The sequence below is a fragment of the Phragmites australis genome, chromosome 1 (genome assembly GCF_958298935.1).
Source record: "Phragmites australis chromosome 1, lpPhrAust1.1, whole genome shotgun sequence".
Taxonomy (NCBI): Eukaryota; Viridiplantae; Streptophyta; class Magnoliopsida; order Poales; family Poaceae; genus Phragmites; species Phragmites australis.
Genome location: NC_084921.1, coordinates 5,881,256 through 5,904,023, shown reverse-complemented (window position 1 = coordinate 5,904,023; position 22,768 = coordinate 5,881,256). Strand labels below are relative to the sequence as shown.

The following is a 22,768-nucleotide window of genomic DNA, read 5'->3' as shown; positions in this document are numbered from 1 at the left end:
GTCAGTTCACAAGTCTTGTTCTCTTATCGCGGCTGCTCTAATACAGTAATAGCATCACATCATCTGAAGGTGAGCAGCTCCTGATTTCACTGAGAGGTCGTTTTCACAGTTGGATGATTGCATCAAGCACCACCATCCTCTCCTTTTCTGCGGTCACAAAATATGTTTTCCACACAGCTTACAAATACTTGGTACACTTTCTCCCTCTCAAAAGAAAAATTCAGAACTGTGATTCATGCGCACGTCAATGCTCTTATTCTATTCCCACCACTGTCTCATGTTAAATCCATTTTGGTAATCTTGGACTAAGAAACATACAATAACATTTGATTCAGCGAAATAAACCACGGACTCGTCAGAATTCAGAACTGCTATTGAATAGCTGTAGGAATAGTCTAATACGGATTAGTACAATTTGCGTCAGCCATCAACCAATGAACCAATCCTGTCCTGAATTTTCATTTGATTACTAAAAAGAGAGACAAAGTGACAGACTAAACTATGTTTGTCATTAGAAAATGGGAAAGCAACCTAAAAGTCAGTCTGATTTTAAAATTTCTCCTAAAAATTGTTTTCTTGTAAAACCCCCTCAAAAGTTTATTTATTTTGAGATTCCCCTTTTGCATTATATATACACACACATACATTTATGAATCTTGTTGCCTTCAAAACGCCATCGTGCATCAATAAGTTTCGAACTTAGAAGTTGCCTTTACGATAATGATTACTTCAACTCTCTTTAGAAGTCCTGCATATTTATTTTGATATTCTCTGATGAGAATAGAAAATAAGAACGTAACATTTGGATTTCTGTAGTTTGATGTAATTCCCAACAAGTTAGGCCTCTATAAGTATAACTTAATTAAGGTAGAGAACTTTTTTTACCAGAAAATATTTTATTTAATTCGGGTAAAAAAAAGTTTTCCATATATATATACATATATATATGAAAAATGCAAAAGAGATTTTCTGCTGGAATATCAAAATCAGACTGATTTTTGAGGGGGTTTACATTTGTTTTCCTTATAAAATATTGGACACTTGCAGTGACAGAGACATTTTTTTCCTAGCTGGTACTGTCTATACAATTGCAGTATCTCACGCCAAGAACAAGAGACCGAGCTCTTACCATCCAAGAATCCCTCCTCTCCCCCCTCGCGCTCGTTCTATCCAAGAATCCCGGCAAGAATCTCCGGCCGGCGTTGACATGGCCGCACGCGGCGGCGGCGGCCTTCAGGGCCCTCTCCTCGGCGCCGGCGCTGACTCGCCGGCAGCTCCGCGGTGCCGCCGGAGCAGCCGGCCGTGGACCGTGCTGGCCATCGCCGCGGCGCTCCTCGCCCTGGCCGGCGCCTTGCTGTTCCTGAGCTCCGGGAGTGGGGGCGCCGACGGCGACCGCCGCCGGGTGTCGGGCGCCGGTGGCGGCGTGCGGCTGAGTCCGCACGAGGCGGAGTCCGATGTGGGCGCGGTCGCGGCGGACGACGCGCGGTGCTCGGAGGTGGGCGCCGCGGCGCTGCGCGCGGGCGGGCACGCGGTGGACGCGGCGGTGGCGGCCGCGCTCTGCCTCGGGGTGGTGCACCCGGTGTCGAGCGGCGCTGGCGGCGGCGCGTTTATCGTCGTGAGGAACGCGGCCTCCGGCGAGGCCGTCGCCTTCGACGCCAGGGAGACCGCGCCTGCCGCGGCCACGCCGGTATGTACCCGCGCCACCGTCTCAGTAGCAAGCGGGGGAGACGAGAGGACCATGCCTTTCGATGACATGTGGGGCCACCACATGACACCCGGCCGGCCACCAACTGGGCCCTGGTAACTGTTGCGTCCGGTTGCGCGCGCATCAGTCTCTGGTGGGCCACGTATTGCCTACGCAAGTGATAGGTACACACAAGCGAGTTACACGGAACTTCGACGTTGATGCGAGCAGTTCTTGATTTCGCTGCAACTGCAAATGCAGAAGAAGTTTAAACATATTTTACTATATAAAACATAAGTTTGTTCAAAACTCAAAAGAAGCCAAAAAACTCGAAGAAGCCGAAAAACCCGAGCCCAGCCCAAAGAATCCTGTTATCAGACTAGGCTCGACCTATAAACCTGGCTCAACATCGAACTCAGACTTTTGATTTTTTCTATCGGGCTTTTCAAAGTCCAGTCCGGCCCAGTATTTGAATAGGTCTAGTAAGAAGGAAAGAGGGGGTTGAGGAGGAAAGAAGAGGACATCCTTTTCCAGTCCTGGCTCCACCACTACCGACCCGTAATACGGTAGCCACTAGGGGCTTTTTTTTGGCGCGTGACGCACACTCCCATGTCAGCGGAAGGCTCAGGGTGCTGCGCATTGGTCGCGGAGTGGACTCCTAGCCGATTAGGAAAATACAAAAGGCACCTGCCATCTCTCACCTGTGGCGTTCGGTATTTTTTGTTCCGTGACCTTCACATGCATACATGTGGCTGGTGAATAAAAAAATGCATGGCTTATGCATGTGCGGGTGCGCATGTTGCATGTGAGAGTGAGTGAGAGCCGCATCAGACAGGGAAGCATGGGCAGCGTACACGATCCCGGCAGAAGCCGGGACTTTTCATAGTATAAGTTATGATTATAATAACTTATAAACGGGTTGCGTTGTGCTAGGCTGTGCTTGCTTACAGTATTAGGTCACGCGTTGGCCTATTTAGTCAGGTCTATTACCAATTTTAATATTTATGTTTTTTTAATGCACGTGCACCTAGCTAGTTTATGATGTAGATATTAGTGGTAATGTAAAAAAGTTTAAACATATTTGTCAGACGGCTTCGGATTAGAACTGCTTCTCCACATGACCTCCTTGCTGCTTAGTGCTTACCGTGTGCTCACTATGTGGATCTCTGAAACATTTCGAACCTGCAATTATTGACTGATCGCATCGTAGTCGACACACAAAGTTTGCTGCTACCATCAAATACAAACTTTGTTCTTTAATTTGTTGGAGAGAAAAATCTCTTCATTTAATTGTTCGACATAAAAACTAACTAATTGCGATAGAAGTTATCGTCTTTGCTAGTTTTCAGTTGCTTGAAAAATCTCTTCATTTAGTTGAAGATAAAACTAGCTAATTACGATAGAAATTATGGGCTTTGCTAGTTTTCAGTCGCACGTGTGATGCGAAGCATTTCCTTACAGCAGTCTCTGTTCTTTGTGCTCGTGCAAACACCAGGACATGTACGCTGCTGACCCGTCGACGAAGTACAAGGGCGCGCTCGCCATGGGCGTTCCGGGCGAGCTCGCGGGTCTCCACGCCGCGTGGTCGCGGTACGGCCGGCTCCCGTGGCGGGACCTCTTCGCGCCGGCCATCCGGCTTGCGCGTGACGGCTACTCGATCGTGCCATTCGTCGCCCGCGCTCTCAAGAAAAACGAAGGGGACGTGCTCGCCGACCCGGGCCTGCGCGCCGTGTTCGCGCCGGAGGGGAGGGTGCTGGCGGCTGGCGAGGCGTGCCGCAACCCGGCCCTCGCCGACGCGCTGGAGCGCGTGGCCGATGAGGGCGTCGCGGCGTTCTACGGCGGCGCCGTCGGCGAGAGCTTTGTCCGCGACGTCAGGGCGGCGGGAGGGATCGTGACGGTGGACGACCTGAGGGGGTACAAGGTGGAGGTGAGCGACGCCATGCGCGCGGACGCCATGGGGTACACCTTCCTCGGCATGCCGCCGCCGTCGAGCGGCACAGTTGGGGTGGCTCTGGTCAGTGCCCTTGCAGCTTGAGCTTGCAATGATTTCTGCATCCGTCGATTCAAACGCAGCAAAATTTTGTTTTGATCGTCTGATCATTGCAGATACTGAACATATTGGGAGGGTACAAATCGCTCGAGTTCGTGAAGATGTTTATTGGTGTCCACCGGCTCATCGAAGCGGTCAAGCACATGCTGGCGATCCGGATGGACCTCGGCGACCCCGACTTCGTCAATGTGTCCGGGAGCGTCTCCGAGATGCTGTCGCCGCCGTTCGCCGACAAAATCCGGCAAAGGATCGTCGACAATACGACATTCCCTCCCGGTTACTACTTCCCAAAGTATGCACGTATGGTCTTCACATCTCTTAAGAGCAAGGATCGGACATCGGAGTACCAGTTCTCTAACATGCATTTTTTTTTTGGTTGATGGCGTCAGGTGGAGCCAGCTGAGAGACCACGGCACCAGTCACCTTTGTGTGGTGGACGGTGACCGGAACGCGGTGGCGATGACGACGACCGTGAACTACAGCTTCGGCGCGCACGTGCTCTCGCCGTCGACGGGCATCGTGTTGAACAACGAGATGGATGACTTCTCCGTGCCGGCGGAGCGCACGCCCGACCACCTCCCGCCCGCGCCGGCGAACTTCATAGCGCCGGGCAAACGGCCCCTGTCCTCCATGACGCCGCTGATCATACTCAAGGTATTGCATCCATTCTTACACGCCTCGTTGCAACTCGCTTGTACTGACATCTGAGGTGTCCTTGCAGAACGGCCAGCTCGCCGGCGTCATCGGCGGCAGCGGGGGCACGGACATCATCGCCACAGTTACCCAAGTCTTCCTGAACCACTTCATCGTCGGCTTGGACCCCCTGGCCGCCGTCCAGCACCCCAGGGTCTACCATGAGGTAAACATCCGCTATGCATTCGCCTCGCGCGTTCCATGCATCATTGACCCTGGATCGAGTTGATCTCACTCCTGACAAGTTGACGAATTGATGCAATCAGCTAGTGCCGAACGTGGTGACGTACGAGAACGACACGGTGATCGACGGCGAGGTCATCGCTCTGAGCGGCGAGGCAATCGAGTTCCTGGCGCAGAGAGGACACCGGCTGCAGAGAAGTGACACGGGAGGCGTCAGTCAGTTCATCGTGCACGAGCTGCCGGCCCCGGCCGCCTCGGGCGGCGGGGACAGTGTCTTCCGCGGGAACCTCACCGCCGTCAGCGACCCGAGGAAAGATGGCAGCCCAGCAGGGTTGTGAGGCTAGCGACCGTAGACTAGCTGTTGCTTCGATCCATCTCCTCATGTAGATATGTACACCATGATTCATGCATTTACCTGTGCACACTTCTATCTGGTAGTTTGTGATGCGAATTCTTGTTAAGTCATATAAAGGATATCTTTGACTTCTGTTTCGGAATAATTCTTATTAAACTGGTCGTTATTGTTTATCCCTATAAATATATCTTATAAGCTGCTAGGGGAGAGAGAAGCTTATTGTAATCCTCTGTATTGTACACATCCCTGATATATTGAAGATCGTTGATTGGTGCCTGTGGTTTTTTTTCGTAAGGATTTTCACGTAAAAATCGTGTCTCGTGTTCGATCTTGTCATATTTTATTCCTAACAAATGGTATCAGAGCTGGATCAAACACATGATAATACAAGAAAAAAATAGATCTGTTTTCGTTGTCGGATCCTGTCATTAGGATTCGTCGATTTTGCTAGATCGGTTTCGTCCGCTCGTTGACTGAGATTGCATCTACGTCGATTCGCCGAGTTCGCCGCTCAATTCGCCAGGTTCGTCGTTCGCCTTGTCGCTCGGTCCTATTGTGAGGAACCATCCAAACAGTATTCTAATTAATCATCAGGGGATCATTATTCATAATCCGATATCGACGATTAACTAGAATCCTGTTTCGATAGTCTCAGCACGTGTTTTGTACCCAATGATCGAAACACATGCCTCTAACATAGTACATCACAACATAGCTTAATAAAGAGCAAGTAATAAATATTTATATTACAAAAATTAAGCATGCAACAGATTCCAACAATTTATAACAAAAGCGAGCTAGGATGAGATAAAACCCCTCAACTCCTAACTATCCAAAGATCTACGCAGCGGAAAGAATAAACTAAACAACAAAAGAGAGTGGAGCCACATGCCCTTAGGCTCCACTCCAAAAGCTCGAGCTTCGGAGTAGGATGCACTACTCCTGCCCGCACACCCTGATCGACAGGCACAAAGTAGCCGAACACCACCCCTTCCTTAGCAGCTGGAGTACCTGCATCAACTTAAGGGCAGCACCCTAAGTACGAAGGTACTCGCAAGACTTACACAATATGTGTATATAATATCCCGACTCCAAGGATTATGCATTGAGCTGTTAGTAAGACTATAAACATGCGGTTAAGTTAATTAAAACGGTAAGCAACCTAGACATATCTGTGAGCAACTAACTTAACCAACATATATAAAATTACCCTGCAACTATCAACTGATCATACGAAACTGTAACCACAATAGTATCAATGTATAACAAGTGCCATCTCGACCACCTCCCACATATCCAAACCACAAACAATATATACGAACCATATAACCGAAACAACAACGAGAACTCTACGACCGGATGCAAATGAAATAATAGCATGCTCATGACCGAGAGCGCGGCAGTTCGAACTATTTTTACACCCCGCAGGGGGATACTCTTGGACCCACATGACTCGGGGACCATACGGCTTGTGCCACTCGCTAAAGTGCACACAAGGGGTACCCTTGTCAACCTTTCTCAACCAGCCCCAACCGTGTGCAACATGCATCGCTCGACGCGGCGGTACTAGAACTACTTCCGGAGCAAACTAGTACCACTTACATGCCCGCTCGCTCACACCGTCGATGTTCAGGCCCCACAAAGCCACATCTGCGAAGGTATTCGGCTCGCCTTACCATTAGATCGGCATGTGGTGAGTAAGGTAAGTACTAAAATCAACTACTCCAACGATTGATCTTAAACGATGCAAGCGACCTACGGTGTCCGGGTTCCCTTCCAGAACTACCCCTGGACTTTCCTTGAGGGTAGATGACACCCCTAACACCGTCCACATCTCGTCTCCTACTCACCACTCAACCAACCATAACAACATCAAATACATATTTGTGCGATAAAAGTAAATCCTATGCTCGCGAACAACGGAAAACGTCATCGTTCGACTTCTACCAAAAGACCTAAGCATGGCTAAGCATATAAGTCGAACTTGTACCTAGACATAACATCATCTCAAAGCTACAAGAAACGTGGATGAACAAGTCATCAAGGTAGAATAATGCAATTGGCGTATGTTCTACCCATTTGTTCCCGACATTGACTCCATATACATGCAAACCTATATATAAGCATAGTTTATCAATATTTAGACTTCATTCAATTCAACTGACAGGGTTCGATATGTTAGATGCTTGCTGTTCAGGTAGCTGTCCAAAGTTTCTCTTGCTCTCCTGGATCACCGGCTCGATGTTCTATAAAAAGAATAATGTGTGCAATGCCATGAGTATGAATAAAGTGCACCAATGCATGCCACAATATGCACAAGATGAAATACCATAAAAATATACTTTACAATGCATGAAAATATTTTTCCTAGCTAGAACAAGTCATAACAAAACTAGCAAAATTGGATTCACCCACTTTGTACTTGTGAAAAATTATTGGTAAATTAATGAATCTTTAACCTAATTAATTAATATCAGAAATTTAATTCAACATTTAATATCTAGGAATATTTTTAATAGATATAATAGTTTATTATGAAACTAAAAAAATTGATTTCATAATTTTTGGAGTTACTGAGAATTTATTATGAATTTTACAAGTTATCAGCACAAAAGAAAAAAGGCTCATGAACAGTCAACATGAATACTCCGGGTTGACTCGGATATTCCGGGGTAACGAAGTCTCCGTATGACCCTCTGGGCGGAGCTCTCTGTTATTTTCGGCTAGGAGTCGCCTGGACCCTCCAGGCCAGCCCGGATTCTCCGAGTGGCTCCAAAACAGCCTGTTTGAGAGGGGGAAATTTGGCCAAAATGATTTGCGTACTTCTCCATACTAAAAGGAAACATCTTAGAGCTAATTCAAGGGTCCGAGAACTCACTACCCAACCTAGAAACTCAATTCCTAACTCAAATTCATCCAAATCCTCAAAGTAGGTCTAAAACATCCAAAAATACCCAAACTTCACCACCTAGCTTCAAATTCGAATTTTGACCAACCAAATGCGTATCTAAGCCATGAGAAGCCTAGAGGACTTACCCAAGGTGCTTTGTCGAGGTTGAGGACCGCCGGGAGAAGGAGGAAATGGTGAGAAATCGAAGAACTCCGGTGTTCCTTGAGCTTCAACAAAGAACACCAAAAGATAACAAAATCGGCTCGAATCCTTGGGGAAAATGAAAATGAATTGGAGGAATGGATAGCTTATGAGCTTGTGATCACAATGGTACAACATGCTTACCTCCAATCCTTCTCTTGAGCTCGGATTTTGGAAGAAATGGAGAGAGGACTTGAGAGGGGAGTGAGAGGGAGAGGGAGCTCGGGTGGGGACGTGAGGGAGAGTGAGGAGGAGAGAGAGAGAGAGAGAGCAGGTGGGCTGCCCCTTTGGAGTGGAGGAGGTGTGGGGCCGGGTGGGTCTCACATGTTAGAGAGAAAGAGGTCTGTTTTAACTGCGACTTTAATTTTTTTTTCTCTCCCGAATTTCTTTCTCTCATCCAATTGATTTCAAACAAAGTGCTCTAGTGTGCCAAAATAATTTACCTCGAAAATAATTATGATGCTAATGATGTATGATTAAGCTTAATCACGTGATTATGAAATTTGGGACGTGACGCCTATCCACGCGCTTCGCGATTTCATCTGTTGCCGACGTCATCCGCCATCACGCAAACAGCTGCTAGCCGGCGAAAGTCCCGAACACTTGAAGCAGCCTCGTGCTTGCGGGGCCGCGTTCGTTTTCTGCCACAAGGAGGAAACACATGAGGAAAGTTTTTCTGGTTTGATTGCTGCACGTACACGAAGTGTGCCAGGATTTCTGCAATTTATTGCTTCGTGCACAAAGGGTTGTACCAGAGGCATTGCAGGCTATTTTATTTCTAATTTTTCCTTCTTCATGGCTTCTATGAAATATGATATTCCATTGCTAGATCGTGATACAAGGTTTTCTCTATGACAAGTAAAGATACGGGCTGTTCTTGCGCATACTGATCTGGATGATGCATTTGATAATTTTGGGAATAAGGATCAAAAGTCTTGGTTCGATGAAGAAAAGAGAAAGGATCGTAAGGCTTTGTCACAAATTCATCTTCATTTATCAAACAATATTTTGCAGGAGATTTTGCAGGAGAAAACCGCTGCTACTTTATGGCTAAAGCTGGAATCGATCTGCATGTCCAAGGATCTAACCAGTAAAATGCATCAGAAGATGAAGTTATTCATGCACAAATTACAGCAGGGTGGTTCTGTGTTGAATAATCTTTCGGCCTTTAAAGAGATCGTTGCTGACCTACAGTTTATGGAGGTAAAATATGATGATGGGGACTTGAGTCTTATTCTTTTGTGCTCATTACCTAGGTATTTTGCAAACTTCAGAGATATCATATTATATAGTCATAATACACTAACTTTGAAAGAAGTTTATGAGGTCTTGCATGCCAAGGAAAAGATGAAACAGATGGTGTCTACTGATGGCTCTATTTCTAATGAAGAAAGTTTGATTGTGCGTGGCAAGACAAAGGAGAAGAATTCGCATAATAGCCAAAGAGATAAAAGTTCGAACGGTTACAGGGGTCGTTCAAAGTCCAGAGGCAAAGAAAAATTCTGCAGGTATTGCAAGAAAAATAATCATGATATATCTGAATGTTACAAGTTTAAGAATAAAGAAAAGAGGAAAGGTAAATGTAATGAATAAGGTAAAGCATCCGTTGCTACTTCCGATAATAGTTCTAATGGAGAGACTCTCGTTGCTTTTGCTGGATGTGCTAGTAGTGGTGATGAATGGATTATTGACTCTGCTACATCTTTTCATATATGCATACATAGAGATTGGTTCACCACTTATAATTTTGTTCAAGATGTTGGTTCTGTTAGAATGTGTGATGACAACCCATGTCTAATTATTGGAATTGGATCAATTATGATAAAGATGCATGATGTTATTGTTAGAACTTTGACAGATGTGAGGCACGTTCCAGGTATGAAAAGGAACCTTATTTCTTTGAGTACTCTTGATAATAAAGGGTATGATTGGTCAGGTGGAGATTTTGTTTTGAAGGTGAAAAAAGGTTCTCTTATTGTAATAAAAGGTGATTTGAAGTCTGCCAATTTATATCATCTCCGAGGAACTACAATCACATGTGATGCTGCTGTAAGTTTACATTCATTATCAGATTTTGATTCTACTAATCTTTGGCATCTGCGTCTTGGGTATATGAGTGAACTTGGTTTGGCAGAATTGAGCAAAAGAGGTCTTCTTGATGGACATAATATCGGCAAGCTGAAATTTTGTGAGCATTGTATTTTTGGCAAGCATAAGAGGGTGAAATTCAACACTTCGGTTCATACAACAGAAGGTATTTTTTATTATGTGCATTCTAATTTATGGGAACCATCTCGTAGGTCTTCACTAGGTGGTTCTCATTATATGTTAACTATTATTGATGATTACTCGAGAAGAGTTTGACCTTATTTCTTGATCATAAATCAAAAACATTTAAAGTATTTAAAGAGTAGAAGATTATGGTTCAGAGGCAAACCGAAAAGAAGGCAAAGAAGCTTCGCACTGATAATGGGATGGAATTCTGTTCTAATGAATTTGATTTATATTGTAAGTCTGAAGGCATTCTGAGACATTACACTGTTCCTGGTACTCCACAACAAAACAGTGTAGCTGAACGTATGAACAAAACTATCATCTTGAGGGCCCGTTGCATATTGTCTAATGCAGGTATGCATAGACGTTTTTGGGCTGAAGCCGCTTCCACTACTTGCTATCTTATTAATCGATCACCCAATATTGCCATTGATAAGAAAACTCCAATTGAGATATAGTCTGGTTCTTCAGCTGATTATTCAGAATTGAGAGTTTTTGGTAGTCCTGTTTATGCTTATGTTGATAATGGTAAATTAGAACCTAGAGTTGTTAAGTGCATCTTTCTTGGTTATAAATCTGGTGTTAACTGTTATAAATTGTGGAATCCAGTAACATAAAAACTTATACGTTGCGAGTGGATTTTCAAAAGAAATGAGGGTATTTCTCCTAATGAAGCAGCAAGGTATAAAGCAAGGTTAGTTGCAAAAGGTTATAGCCAGATTCCAGGTATTGATTATAATGATGTCTTCTCCCCTGTTGTGAAGCATAGTTTTATTCACACTTTACTCAGTATTGTTGCTATGCGTGATTATGAACTTGAGCAATTAGATGTTAAAACTGTATTTTTACATGGGAAGTTAGATGAAGATATTTATATGGATCAACCTAAAGGTTTTGTTATTCCTAGAAAAGAAGATCTTGTCTGTAAATTAAAGAAATCTCTTTATGGTTTGAAGCAGTCTCCTAGACAGTGATACAAGAGGTTTGACTCCTTTATGTTCTCTAATGATTTTAAGCGTTCTGATTATGATAGCTGTGTCTATTTGAAGACTGTTAATAGTTTGGCTATTTATTTGCTTCTCTTTGTCGATGATATGTTGATTGCTGCAAAAGATAAATCAGAAATAGCCAAATTGAAATCACAATTGAGTAATGAATTTGAGATGAAGGATTTAGGTGCAGCAAAAAAATTCTTAGTGTGGAGATCATTAGAGACAGGAAAGCTGACAAGTTATATCTTAGTCAACAAGGTTATATTGAGAAGGTCATTTGTCGTCTTAATATGCATGATGCAAAACCAGTGAGTACTCCATTAACTGCTCATTTCAAATTATCTTCAGCTCTATGTCCTGAGTTAGAGTACAATATTGAGTACATGTCTAGAGTTCCATATTCTAGTGCAGTTGGTTCACTTATGTATGCCATTGTTTACTCTTGTCCTGATTTATCTCATGCATTGAGTGTTGTTAGTAGATTCATGGATAATTCTGGCAAAGAACATTGGAAAGCTGTTCAGTGAATTTTCAGATATCTGTGTGGTACTTCCGATGCTTATTTGCAGTTTGAGAAATCTGGAGTTGTACTTGTTGGTTATGTTGACTCAGATTATGTTGGTGATTTGGATAAGAGGAGATCTCTCATAGGTTATGTTGTTGAGGCAATTCTTACTTGTTCATCGGGAAGTGATCTAGCTCCTGAGATATATGACATTCTTTATCCTTCTCTTTTCCTGGTCATCTCGGCTTGAATATACAATGGTTGTCTCCCGAACAAAAGAACCCATCTCTATCTCTTCTGATATCAAGTATTTTTATTTCATGCATTTAGATAATGAGACCTGGCACATACATCAAAGATGTGAATCAACCTAGAATGCATTTTATTGGGTTTTTAGTCCTCCAATGGAACTCCGCCGGGGTCTCATCTGAAGGGAGGAAGACTTGATAAAAGACGAAAAGAAAGAATTGATTACCTTTTTATGTAGGTGCGATGGTAGCACTGAATCGAAAGGAACCCCAAACATATGGACTATTTTGACACGTCTCCTTTTTTTACCCCAGGATTTGTTTGGATCTATCTGATACATCATTTGATTTGTTTCAGGATGCAGAAGAACTGCCTGATGAGTACAATTATGATTAAGTACAGTTACTTACGAAGAAGGGCATATAGACTATTCCACTTTTCACTATTGATGGTTGTGCTGTTAGTTGGAAAGTATATTTGTAGGCTATTGTTGCTTTATCAACTTCTGAAGCTGAATATATGGCTATTTCTGAAGCATGTAAAGAAGCTGTTTGGCTGAGAGGTTTGTACACTGAACTTTATGGAGATAATTCTTGCATTAATATATTCTGTGATAATTAGAGTGCTATTTTTCTTACAAAGGATCAGATATTTCATGAAAGAACAAAGCACATTGATGTGAGGTATCATTATATTCGAGATGTTATTGTTCAAGGTGATATTAAAATATGCAAGATAAGCACTTATGATAATCCTGCTGATATGATGACAAAGTCAGTTCCTGCTACTAAATTTGAGCTATCCTGCTGATATGATGACAAAGTCAGTTCCTGCTACTAAATTTGAGCTATGCTCAAGTTTAGTTGGTGTTACAGTTTGAGTCCCAGAAACTTTTGGCGTATGTGATATTTGTTATTGAAGGTAGTCCATTGATGATTCTTCATTTGCTATAAGATGTAATTCGTCTTAAGGTGGAGTTTGTTGGATTGTGATATGAATTCTTGGTCGGCTATACAAGAGACGTCTTCAACCCATGTTTCGAAACAATCCGTATTAGACTAGTCGATATTGTCCACCCTATAAATATATTTTGTAAGCTGCTAGGGGGGAGAGAGAAGCTCATTGTAGTCCCCTGCATTGTATATATTCCTGATATATTGAAGATCGCCGATTGACGTCCGTGATTTTTTTCCGGCAAAAATTTTTCACATAAAAATCATATCTCGTATTCGATGCTGTCATACTTTATTCCTAACACTATCTTATACTTCTATACTAATATAAAAAACACAATCTCAGGCATCCATCTACCTACATCGTACGGTCCACTTCGCTCCAATGATGTTAGACATCACATCTAATTTGGAAGCCTCAATAAAATTTCAATTAATTTGGTACAGTTTCTTTCGATTAATTTGGTACAGACACAATCAATTATCAATTAATCCCATCTTGCACGAAGCACCGCCGTCGAGTCTCTCCCGACGCGCGGCAGTCGGAGCTGAGTATGACAACTGACTAGAGCCGTTACTGAGAGAGGCTTTGTGTCAACGCCTCCCCGTGGCTGCACCAAAAACAAATCAAATGTGTTCGTGCATGCGAAACGCCAACGTTTAGCTTCTCACAAACGTTTGATTGGAGGTACCACCAAGATGCCTAGTCCTAGTCTCCTGTACCATTGTTGAAAGTTACAAGAGAACCGTAGCATTTCCCCCCATGGAAATGTACATCTGAGGTTGAGCTGTTTGGTCAGAAACCCGACCAATTAAATTACGGAACGGCCATGCGATTTTCTGACCTTACGATTGATGAGGAGATCCGTGCTCAGGGCAGCCATAGTCGTCCTTTCCGGCGAGCTTCGGCTGCTCCTTCCTCATCTCCATCGTCTCTTGTCATTCTACTGCCTTGCACCACCCGATTAGCGTTGGGGTTATGATTCGAGATTTATGGTCCTCCAACGTTAGAGGGATGGTTAGGAATGTCAATCGGCTCGGCAGTGGTTGGGATGATGAGGCGGTGGGGGCTCCACTGGCTATAGCGGTGGAGGATCGTCAGTGAGTAGGGTCAGCGTGGGGGCACACAAACTGTTGATGGGTTAGCATAGATGCAGACGGTGGTGGTGGATCTCACAACAAGAGTCAATGAGATGGATCAACGGGGCAGTGCGGGGTACCCTGCCGAACACAAAGAAGAAGAAGAGCATGGCTGGCACAAGAGAAAAAGAGACGTGCAAAGGCATACGATGAAGGGAGGATTAGCGGCGGCAGACGATTCGTACCAGTGCCGAGCACGATGATGGTGAGGCGGTGGGCTTCGTGAGGTGAGGATGGCACCACCTTCCCACCGCCTAAGGATGACGGTGATACAAATAGAACCTTAAGTGCATTTATATGATTACGGTTGGGAGCTGTATATTAAGGAGGAGATTGATTTAGTACGCTGGATGAAGATCAAACATATGAAAAATTAAAATATTTGAAGAGGGGAAATCTTTTGAAGGACAAACAGACATGTCTAATTAAATTATATAAGATTACGTTGGATCTACATTTAATATAATTCATGTCATCTTTGACCTCTTGTTGGTTTTTCCCCTTCACGTTTTTCTCTCAGCGTTGCATCTGCTCCCCTGCTCCGCCCACTGGCCTTTGTTTCCGATGGTACTCCCACCATCAGATTTGTGGTCGTCGTCCCTGCCACACTAACCTAGTGGTGACGAGCTATTTTCTTGTCCCACTCTCCGACGACACTACCCACCACCCTCCTGCCACAGCCGTTATCACCTCGCTACACTACCATGCCACTTCCCACCAACAGTCTTACCGCTACCCAGCTACCCTCAAAGCACGGAGAACATCCCAAACCCCAAAAACTATTATCCCTAAATATTAACTCTTTGTCAAGTCATTAAAATATCAGTAGTCTGAAATTATCATTGGAATAGACGTTGATTGAAATTGCCATTGAAATAGACGTTGACTGAAATTGATTGGAATCGATTGAAATCTTTAGTAAGTGTGTATAAATTAAGCTGTAAGCTCAAGTCAAATGACTGACACGGAATGTGGTTGGTCTTGATGGTTCGGTTCATCAGCGGGTGGAGCTCGGCTTGACAGCACGACGGAAGCGCCGCGCATTGTAGATCCGACGGCTCACACGTGGCAGCGGTTGCGATGGGAGCAGCAGATCCGGGTCCCCGCATCCCTATCCATCCATCAAACATGAAACTTCACAAATTGTTTGGGAAAATTCCACGGCTTAATTTACAGAAAGCGCCACCGCCCCGATCACCTCCGGCCGCGCGCGCGCGGTGTGGAAGGCAGCGACTATGCGGAGCCGGAGCTCCTCTGACCGGCTCGAGGCGCTCTCCCTCGAGATCGAGCGCAAGCTGCAGAAGGTAACCCATCTTTTCCTCGCGCGGCGGGGGTGTCCGGCAGTTTGCTGCTGCTGGTCCGATTCGTAAAGGTGGCATGGCGTCTTCGTGGTCTCGTCCGTTTCCTCCGCGCTGTGCTTAGGGTCGCTGAATTTTCCGTCAATCTGTTTTCCTCCCGGTTAATTTGAGGTTTTGTGGCTCTCGTACCATGTGCTTTCGCGGCTTCGAGAAATTTCGAGGGCGGCGGAGGAAGTGTGGTGGCTGTTGGGGTGGGCGAGGTTGCGCGGTGCGAGGCGGACAGGGTCGCGCGCAGTAAGAGGTGTGCGGGTGCACCGCGGTAAGGCCGTGGTGTGGTCGGCGGCAAATAGGGAGAAAGGAGGGAGAGGGACCTCTCTCGCAGAGTACCCCCAAATTGATACATCACGAGGGCTTTTGAAATTTTCTTAAACAGCAGGAATTTCGTTTTCGTGTATCCATTTTTTGTGCAGTATTGACTGTTATCGTTTCAAAAATTGGACTTTTCATGTTCTTCCCTCTTTTGTTGGAAAAAAAAGTGACAATGTTATTGTCTGATACCAATTTATGCAATGGATGTAATTCCACTTAAAGTTGACACATTTGTTATATTCGAAATTTCACTCGTTAATATAATAAATGTGGACCTGTTTCACCGTATTTTTGTTGTTTGCACGCAGGCTCTGAGCTCCAACTCACAGCGTCTACAGATACTGCAGCAGTTGTTTGCTGATATCGCATTGAAGGTTGACGATCGCGCTCGAGGTACCATATCTTGCATAGTTTTGACTGCTAATTTCATTAGTCTTTTCTTTCCATCAATATTAGTTGCTTACTATTGGTTTAGTGTTTGGAATTACTGCATTCTGCGACTTTGCCATGCAGTGCATCAAAGTCAGTTACAATTTTAGCTAGAGCACAAGTTCTATGTGCTTGCAAGTATGGCCATATGGGAATTAAGAGGGACTAATAAAACAGATGTTTTGACCTAATGTCAATTATCTATGATCTTTCTACGAGTCTCATAAATTTCATTCAGGCCAAACAGTTTATCTTGTTCCTGTTCCATAGATTTCATTTCGCCAATTGTGAAAGCCAACAGCTTGTTGATGGTGTTTGAACTACCTCTTTGGATCTTTCTTGAGTTCTAGTCCCTTGCATCTTGATTTTCAAATTGATTTATCAAGAAGTTATGGTACCAGTTGATTGTGAATTCCTGATTTTCATATTGTTATACTGACATAACCACACTGGATTATTGATTCATTCCATGACAAAATGTAGCTTTTTTTTTTAGTAAGTCCTTTGCACTTCTCTGATGTTCTTACATTGGCTGCTCGGACCTGGTACAGCATGCACTATTTCCTCCTCCTTCAGAAAGTGACACCCTGTATCATTATCTATGTTTAGGTGATGCTAATTACTAGGATTGAACTCAGACTGTGTGCACCATGGTTTCTATAAACATGTTAATCAGTAAATAAATATGATTGTCGCCTTGGATGAGCAGAACATTTGGAAGAAATTTAATCGATCTCTCATTTGGGAAAAAAGTAACGCATTTGTTGCATTTGGGATTTCGTTGAATCAATAAGCTACAATGTCTTGCTGCTGTATAATTCCTTTCTTTTGGGTTGCTACTTCCTCTTATGATAAATTCATTAAGATCACCTGGGCCACATTCACTGCTGGATTTGTTGTTTTAGATCCTGGAGCACAACTTCTGTGCAGCTTATTCAATCTCATGAGAAATAACTGCATTATACTCTGAACAGATGCAATTATGAGCAAGTACGATGATGGCATTGCTCCAGTAGATGAACGAGAAGATGGTTGGCTGTGCTTCTATGAGATTCTTGCTAATCATTTTGTTAGAGTTCCTGAAAGTGGGAGACGTATACTTGAGTTGATAGTGCAACTCTGGAGCCAGTTGTTTGCGGCCAACATATTTGCACTTCTTTTCCACAAATGGGTATGCTGCGTTACTCAGTTCAATAAATAATCGAAGGATGTATGTGTACATCCCAATTCCATTATCAAGAAACCATGTTTTATTTTCTAGTTGATGTCCTTCAAAGCATTCATTCAAGTCCAGAGAAAAACATGCTTTCATTTCTTTATTTTTTTTAGGGTACATGCTTTCAGTAATTTACCTCTTGCTATACCATGCATCACTGCACATATTCCAAATTACTATATGTTCTTCCAAAATAGTATATGTATTCTATTTTGATGAGACTAAGTTATCGGCAATACGTATTCTAGATTTAAATTGATTCAAGACCAGAGAAAGGATATTGTATCCATTACCAAGCTCATTCTGAAGTAACTAGACTACAGTTCAGGTTAACATGTTAACACCAATAACAAGTCAAACAAGTTAATTTCAGGATGGGACAAAATCTGTTTACTCTCCATTGATTATTACGTCCTTCTGACAAGTAGGATTCTCAAAATTATAGTAACTTCCATCTTTACCTCATTTTAGTAATCACAAGTTCATTGTGCAGTTGTTTGAAGCCCCTTTTGATGGAAAGGAAATATCGCTAAGATACAGCTCTGCGCTTGTTCAAGGTGCTACAAATGTATTTTGGTATGATTGCAATGATAAAAAGCCAGCTTTATTTCTTTTTAATGTTTTTTACTTCAACTGTTGGCTGCTAACAGTTGAGAAAATATCACTGTTGTCGCCTTTTTTTTCTCCCCTTCCTAAACTACCAGAAACTTATCAAATTGTTTCTCAATAGGATTGACATACAGACAAATACAAGACACTTTCTCTCTTTGTATCATGTAAGCGTTTGTTTGGTTCTTGATTTATCTCATTTTAAAATTAGTCTCCATGTGTATTTACACCCCTAACATTGCTTTCTTTGTTAAACAGTATCTCCTTGAAGACGTTGCTCTAGTCCCTGACCGACTTAGTAAAATATCATTACAGGTTATTATCTTTCTTCATTGAGTTATATTGTACCTCTTTTCTCCTAACAATGTCCAATGCTACTTTTCCATTATTAATTCACAGGCTGGTAGAGACCTTTTCCTTCTGCTCTCTAGATTCATGTTCTTCTATGATCAAGGTAGGTGTCCTTTCTGCATCTTCTTAATGTTGAATGCTCATCGTTTGCTACTAAAGTATCGCAATGTTCTATATGCAGATCACTTGCTTTCTAGTTTCCTTGAGCATTTTCCCACTTTTCCAAATTCTTTCTTGGTTGGTGGTCCAGCAGATTACTTTGTAATTGAACTCTCTGATCAGGTTATTTCCTTAATGAAATAGATGTGCTGTTCTGTGCATCTGATGATGAGTTATACCATCATCTGAAATTAACTGTTTTGTTCTTTACTGCAGCTTCAGAAGCTAAAAATCGAGCCAGTACTGCTGCATTACCTCTCCCGCATGACCATACTTCAAGGTACTAGTCTAAACAAGTTTCCAAAGAAGTCAGACATGAGCTAATTTTACATTTCCATTCTTCCGCTGCAAGGTCAAATTTTATTATGAAATAAATTAATCCATGCAGGGTTGGAACTGAGGATGACTACAAGCACTAGATTAAAGGCCTGCCTCTACAGCTTCACTTCTCCTGGAGGCCCTACCTACCCAACAAGAGCGGTGCGGCACGCAGCCTGGAATACATTGGATTTGCTTTTCCCTGTGAGTACCTGCATTTTCTCCATACTTAGAATAGTTGTGAATTCACTATAGTTTGATTCCTTTGGCAGTGTACCTTGTAAGTAATGAAGCATGATATGATGCTATTTAACACGCATGTTGGGTGTTGACGATACCTTTGTCCATACCTGTACAGTGGACTTGCTATGCTGTAGATCTACCAAAAAAACCTAAGTTAGTAGATGATATACTGCAAGTTGCGATAACGACAATTTTAGTTACCTTGCGATTGAGGCCAGGCGCATCATAGGTGAAAAATGTTATCGTCTCTAGCAATCATCTCTTGTGTTCTTCTATGTTATCCTCTCCTCATTGTCACCAATAAACAGCATATGTTAAGATTAAACCACTTGGTTCATTTCTTCATTCTCCATTATAATCTCGTAAGATAATATGATATCTTTCTGGTTGCTTATGGATTATTACTTGGCTACAGGTTGGTCGCTACCCGAGGCATGTGATAAGTCTGTTCTTCCGGCTGCTCTATCCCTGGTACTGGCCTTCCTCTTGCTGGAACTTCGTCATGACTTGTGTCATGACTGTTTACTACTACATCCTGAATCTGCTTGTCTCAAGCTGGGAGAACGTTAGGCGGCCCAATCGTCAAAGAATGCACAGTGAATGAAGGCATGGCAGCCGAATCAGTAGCATCTTGTGTTGTTGTTGTTTATTTCTTTTGTTTTCACGAGCAGGCTAGTAGCTTATGTGTTTGTTCAAACAACATTTGCTGTATTATTCTCGTATGTTTGTTCAGTTGTTCATATAGGAAAGGGAAAAAGGAACAAAAGGAAATGAAGGAAAGCATGTGCATTTCTGGCTTCCTTTCTCAGGTATTTACTCATTTGCAGTGTCCTCCCCTGCCACCACTCTCCAAAATCTGTGGACTATGGACAACCTGCACTGGCAACCATAGATTTGTGAAGCACTAGGTAGATTTTGATGTCAAACCAGAAAGATTGCCTAGTACTACACTCATAAAGCAGGTTTTTGCTATGTATAAATAGAACTGCCTGCTGCAGTCTGATTTCCTTTGGTTACTGGACACTACTACTCCAGGAATTTGGTCACAAGAATATCAATGGTTCAGATTTGTTTGAACTTCGTTGAATATATCCTGATTGATGGTCAAGATTTAGACTTTAGAGATACAGTCTTTATGGTACGTTCACAGGACATGGTGTGGTTAGGTTGCTGGCCGTCAGGTAGTGCCTGGCTACCAAGGGAAGCAATAAATTGCTTAGTACCTTACATATTCCATGAATAGGGGACCACAAAAGTTAAGTGCCATGTTCATTCCTAGGTCACATTCTTACATTCTATGTTTTTTCATCTAATGTTTTATCTTTGTCTTCTAAATTGTGTTTCTTCCTGTGTGTTCATGTGATTACGTACTTTTGACAGTGATACTAGTTTACATGTTAAGTAAAGAAATTCTTGGTTAATATCTGATATCTGGTCATCATTTTTACTCCAAAAATGTTCAATAGAAGCAAATGAAGGATAAGGGAAGTGTTATGATTTAGAAGCAGCTTGCATTTCTTATCAACTATTCTTTAGTAAATTCAGAAACAGTAGCTTCAGAAACTTTCAATTCTCTTTTGTACCGCTGGCCCACATGTTCCTCTCTTGGGGCTCAACCTGACCTAATCGTGCTGACACACACTAAATGCATGCCCAGAATACTGCGTTTTATGCAGGTCTGTAGTAATACCACAGTTCTACTCCATTTTTCTTTTCCTTTTATCCACAGAGCTTCAAAAAAGAAAACTTCTTCTGCCAACTATACTTTGCTAAATGTATCCTTTTTGTCATTAATGTTCTTTTGCAAACATATTTGCTTGTTACTGCAGAAAGCTTTGCAGTTTGCTTACATAGTATCAGTCATCTCAACTTCCCATTTCTACTTTTATCCAAAGATGAAATATTTTTAGTGATAGAGTCTCTTTTCAGATATATGATTTATTGAGGGTGCCACTGAAAGCTCTAAATAATATCTTCATCATTCTTCACCCAATTTTTCATTCATTTAGTGCATTGCTTGTGCTATCTAACAAAGGTTGCACCGATCTCCTTTCTTTTTATCCAATTTTTCCAGACCGAAAAGGTTTCTTGACTGATTATATGTACTAACAGAAGCTGTGAACAATGTAGCTGGTGTAACTGCCTCTCTGAATGCCCTAAACTACCTGTTCTTGAGAGTACTGGACTATTAGGAATCTAAGTGGTGTATGTTCTTGATTTGTGAACCAAGCTCAGTTTTCTTTTCCTTTTCATCTTGTAGCCAAGCTCGGATTTGCACCAAATTTTGCAGCCATTTAGTGCTTGTTCCAGATCTAGGAGTCCCACAGTAATAGGTTCCTCATCATTGCTTGTTGAAGATCAATATTTTCTTGTGGTACCTTTACAAAGGAGTGATTTTAACTAAAGATAATTTAATAAGAAGAAATTGGCATGTGAATGAAATGGGTTGTTTTTGTAGTTTCGACGAGACTATTCAACATCTTTTCTTTAACCGTAATTTTGCCAAGTTCATTTGGAGAATAGTTCAAGTTTCTTTTGGATTAGCTCCTCCTATTAATGTATCTAACATGTTTGGTTCGTGGTTGAGTGGAATAAATATGGGGTTAAAGAAACAAATTTTGGTGGGAGCCATAGCCATTTGTTGGGCAATTTGGTTTAGCCGAAATGATATGTTTTTTGACAAGGACAACATATTTACTCCTATGCAGGTTATCTACAGGGCCACACATTGAATTAGTTTCTAAGCTCTACTTTAGAAGAGAAAAGAGGACCTAAGAGAATATGAGAGCAAGATGTCTTCAATTGAAGATCGCAACGATGGATATCTTTGCTAAAGGTTTAGCAATAGATTAAATGTTTAAAATTAACATGTACTATTTGTTAAATTTCCTAGCATCTTTTGATGTTTGTTGTCTAGGTGATAGACATAATCTACTTTCTGGTTTTGTCTCTTGTGATAATGTGCGGTTGAATTCATCTTGGGATGAAGAGGTCGGGACAATTTCATTAGTTCGATCCATTATCTAAAAAATCATTGCTTGCAGCAGTGACACCTACCTGATGTTATTGTCATCCGCAAGACCGTAACTAAAAATACTCTCCAAAATAGTGAACTATTGAAATTCAGTATGTTCTTGATTTGGGAGTACAAGGTCCAAGTTTGTCCACAGGAAGGAGTGGTAAAGGAATTGACCCCATGCAGTAGGTTCTCAGATTTGCACCATGGCTGGGTTTTTCCAGTTACAGGTTGGCTGTCTAATTGTCCAGACAATAATACTATGATGTACCTGAACCAGTGGCTCCCTTTTGCTAGGCAATATAAAAGTTCTCCCAAATCTGATTACCCTTCCCAGGTTTGTAATTAGAGAATCTTTTATCGGCAGTAAAATTTGCAATTGAATGGTCAGATAAAGCTTGAACAGTTTATAAGCCACTGTATTAGAATCTGCAACCAACAGAGCAGCGCCCTCAATGAGACATCAATGCATTTCCGTCAAAAAAAAAAAAAGAGATATCAATGCAGAGGCAGCAGAAGCCATGCTGGCTGCTTGAAGACTGAAGTCTATCCTACGGCACCTGCCACCAATGATTCATCCAATCGTACTAA

General features: G+C 42.5%; 2 protein-coding genes across 3 annotated transcripts; both read left to right on the top strand.

Moving 5' to 3' along the window:
- Positions 1–1,063: 1,063 nt before the first annotated feature.
- Positions 1,064–5,096, top strand: LOC133890838 (glutathione hydrolase 3-like). Its single transcript, XM_062331469.1, has 6 exons — positions 1,064–1,687; positions 3,180–3,698; positions 3,791–4,026; positions 4,124–4,388; positions 4,456–4,593; positions 4,694–5,096. The coding sequence occupies exons 1-6, from the start codon at positions 1,208–1,210 to the stop codon at positions 4,946–4,948; spliced, it is 1,893 nt and encodes a 630-aa protein (XP_062187453.1). The 5' UTR covers positions 1,064–1,207; the 3' UTR covers positions 4,949–5,096.
- Positions 5,097–15,287: 10,191 nt separating this feature from the next.
- LOC133890719 (uncharacterized) lies at positions 15,288–22,195 on the top strand. Of its 2 annotated transcripts, none has more exons than XM_062331347.1 (12): positions 15,288–15,473; positions 16,145–16,229; positions 17,240–17,436; positions 17,975–18,057; positions 18,212–18,257; positions 18,349–18,405; positions 18,490–18,544; positions 18,623–18,702; positions 18,817–18,880; positions 18,989–19,122; positions 19,577–19,970; positions 21,870–22,195. In XM_062331347.1, the coding sequence occupies exons 1-11, from the start codon at positions 15,405–15,407 to the stop codon at positions 19,763–19,765; spliced, it is 1,059 nt and encodes a 352-aa protein (XP_062187331.1). In that variant the 5' UTR covers positions 15,288–15,404; the 3' UTR covers positions 19,766–19,970; positions 21,870–22,195. The 2 variants fall into 2 exon arrangements, with proteins under 2 accessions (XP_062187331.1, XP_062187251.1); XM_062331267.1 differs by having other exon boundaries at positions 15,291–15,473; positions 18,623–18,723.
- Positions 22,196–22,768: the final 573 nt, after the last annotated feature.

What these genes read in the sequence shown, in the direction of transcription:
- LOC133890838 (XM_062331469.1), top strand. Translation starts at nt 1,208, where the DNA reads ATGGCCGCACGCGGCGGCGGCGGCCTTCAGGGCCCTCTCCTCGGCGCC. An exon ending in GCACAGTTGGGGTGGCTCTG is followed by an intron (nt 3,699 to 3,790) that starts GTCAGTGCCCTT and finishes TGATCATTGCAG; the next exon opens with ATACTGAACATATTGGGAGG. An exon ending in CGCCGCTGATCATACTCAAG is followed by an intron (nt 4,389 to 4,455) that starts GTATTGCATCCA and finishes GTGTCCTTGCAG; the next exon opens with AACGGCCAGCTCGCCGGCGT.
- LOC133890719 (XM_062331267.1), top strand. Translation starts at nt 15,405, where the DNA reads ATGCGGAGCCGGAGCTCCTCTGACCGGCTCGAGGCGCTCTCCCTCGAG. An exon ending in GGTTGACGATCGCGCTCGAG is followed by an intron (nt 16,230 to 17,239) that starts GTACCATATCTT and finishes TACTCTGAACAG; the next exon opens with ATGCAATTATGAGCAAGTAC. An exon ending in TTAGTAAAATATCATTACAG is followed by an intron (nt 18,406 to 18,489) that starts GTTATTATCTTT and finishes ATTAATTCACAG; the next exon opens with GCTGGTAGAGACCTTTTCCT.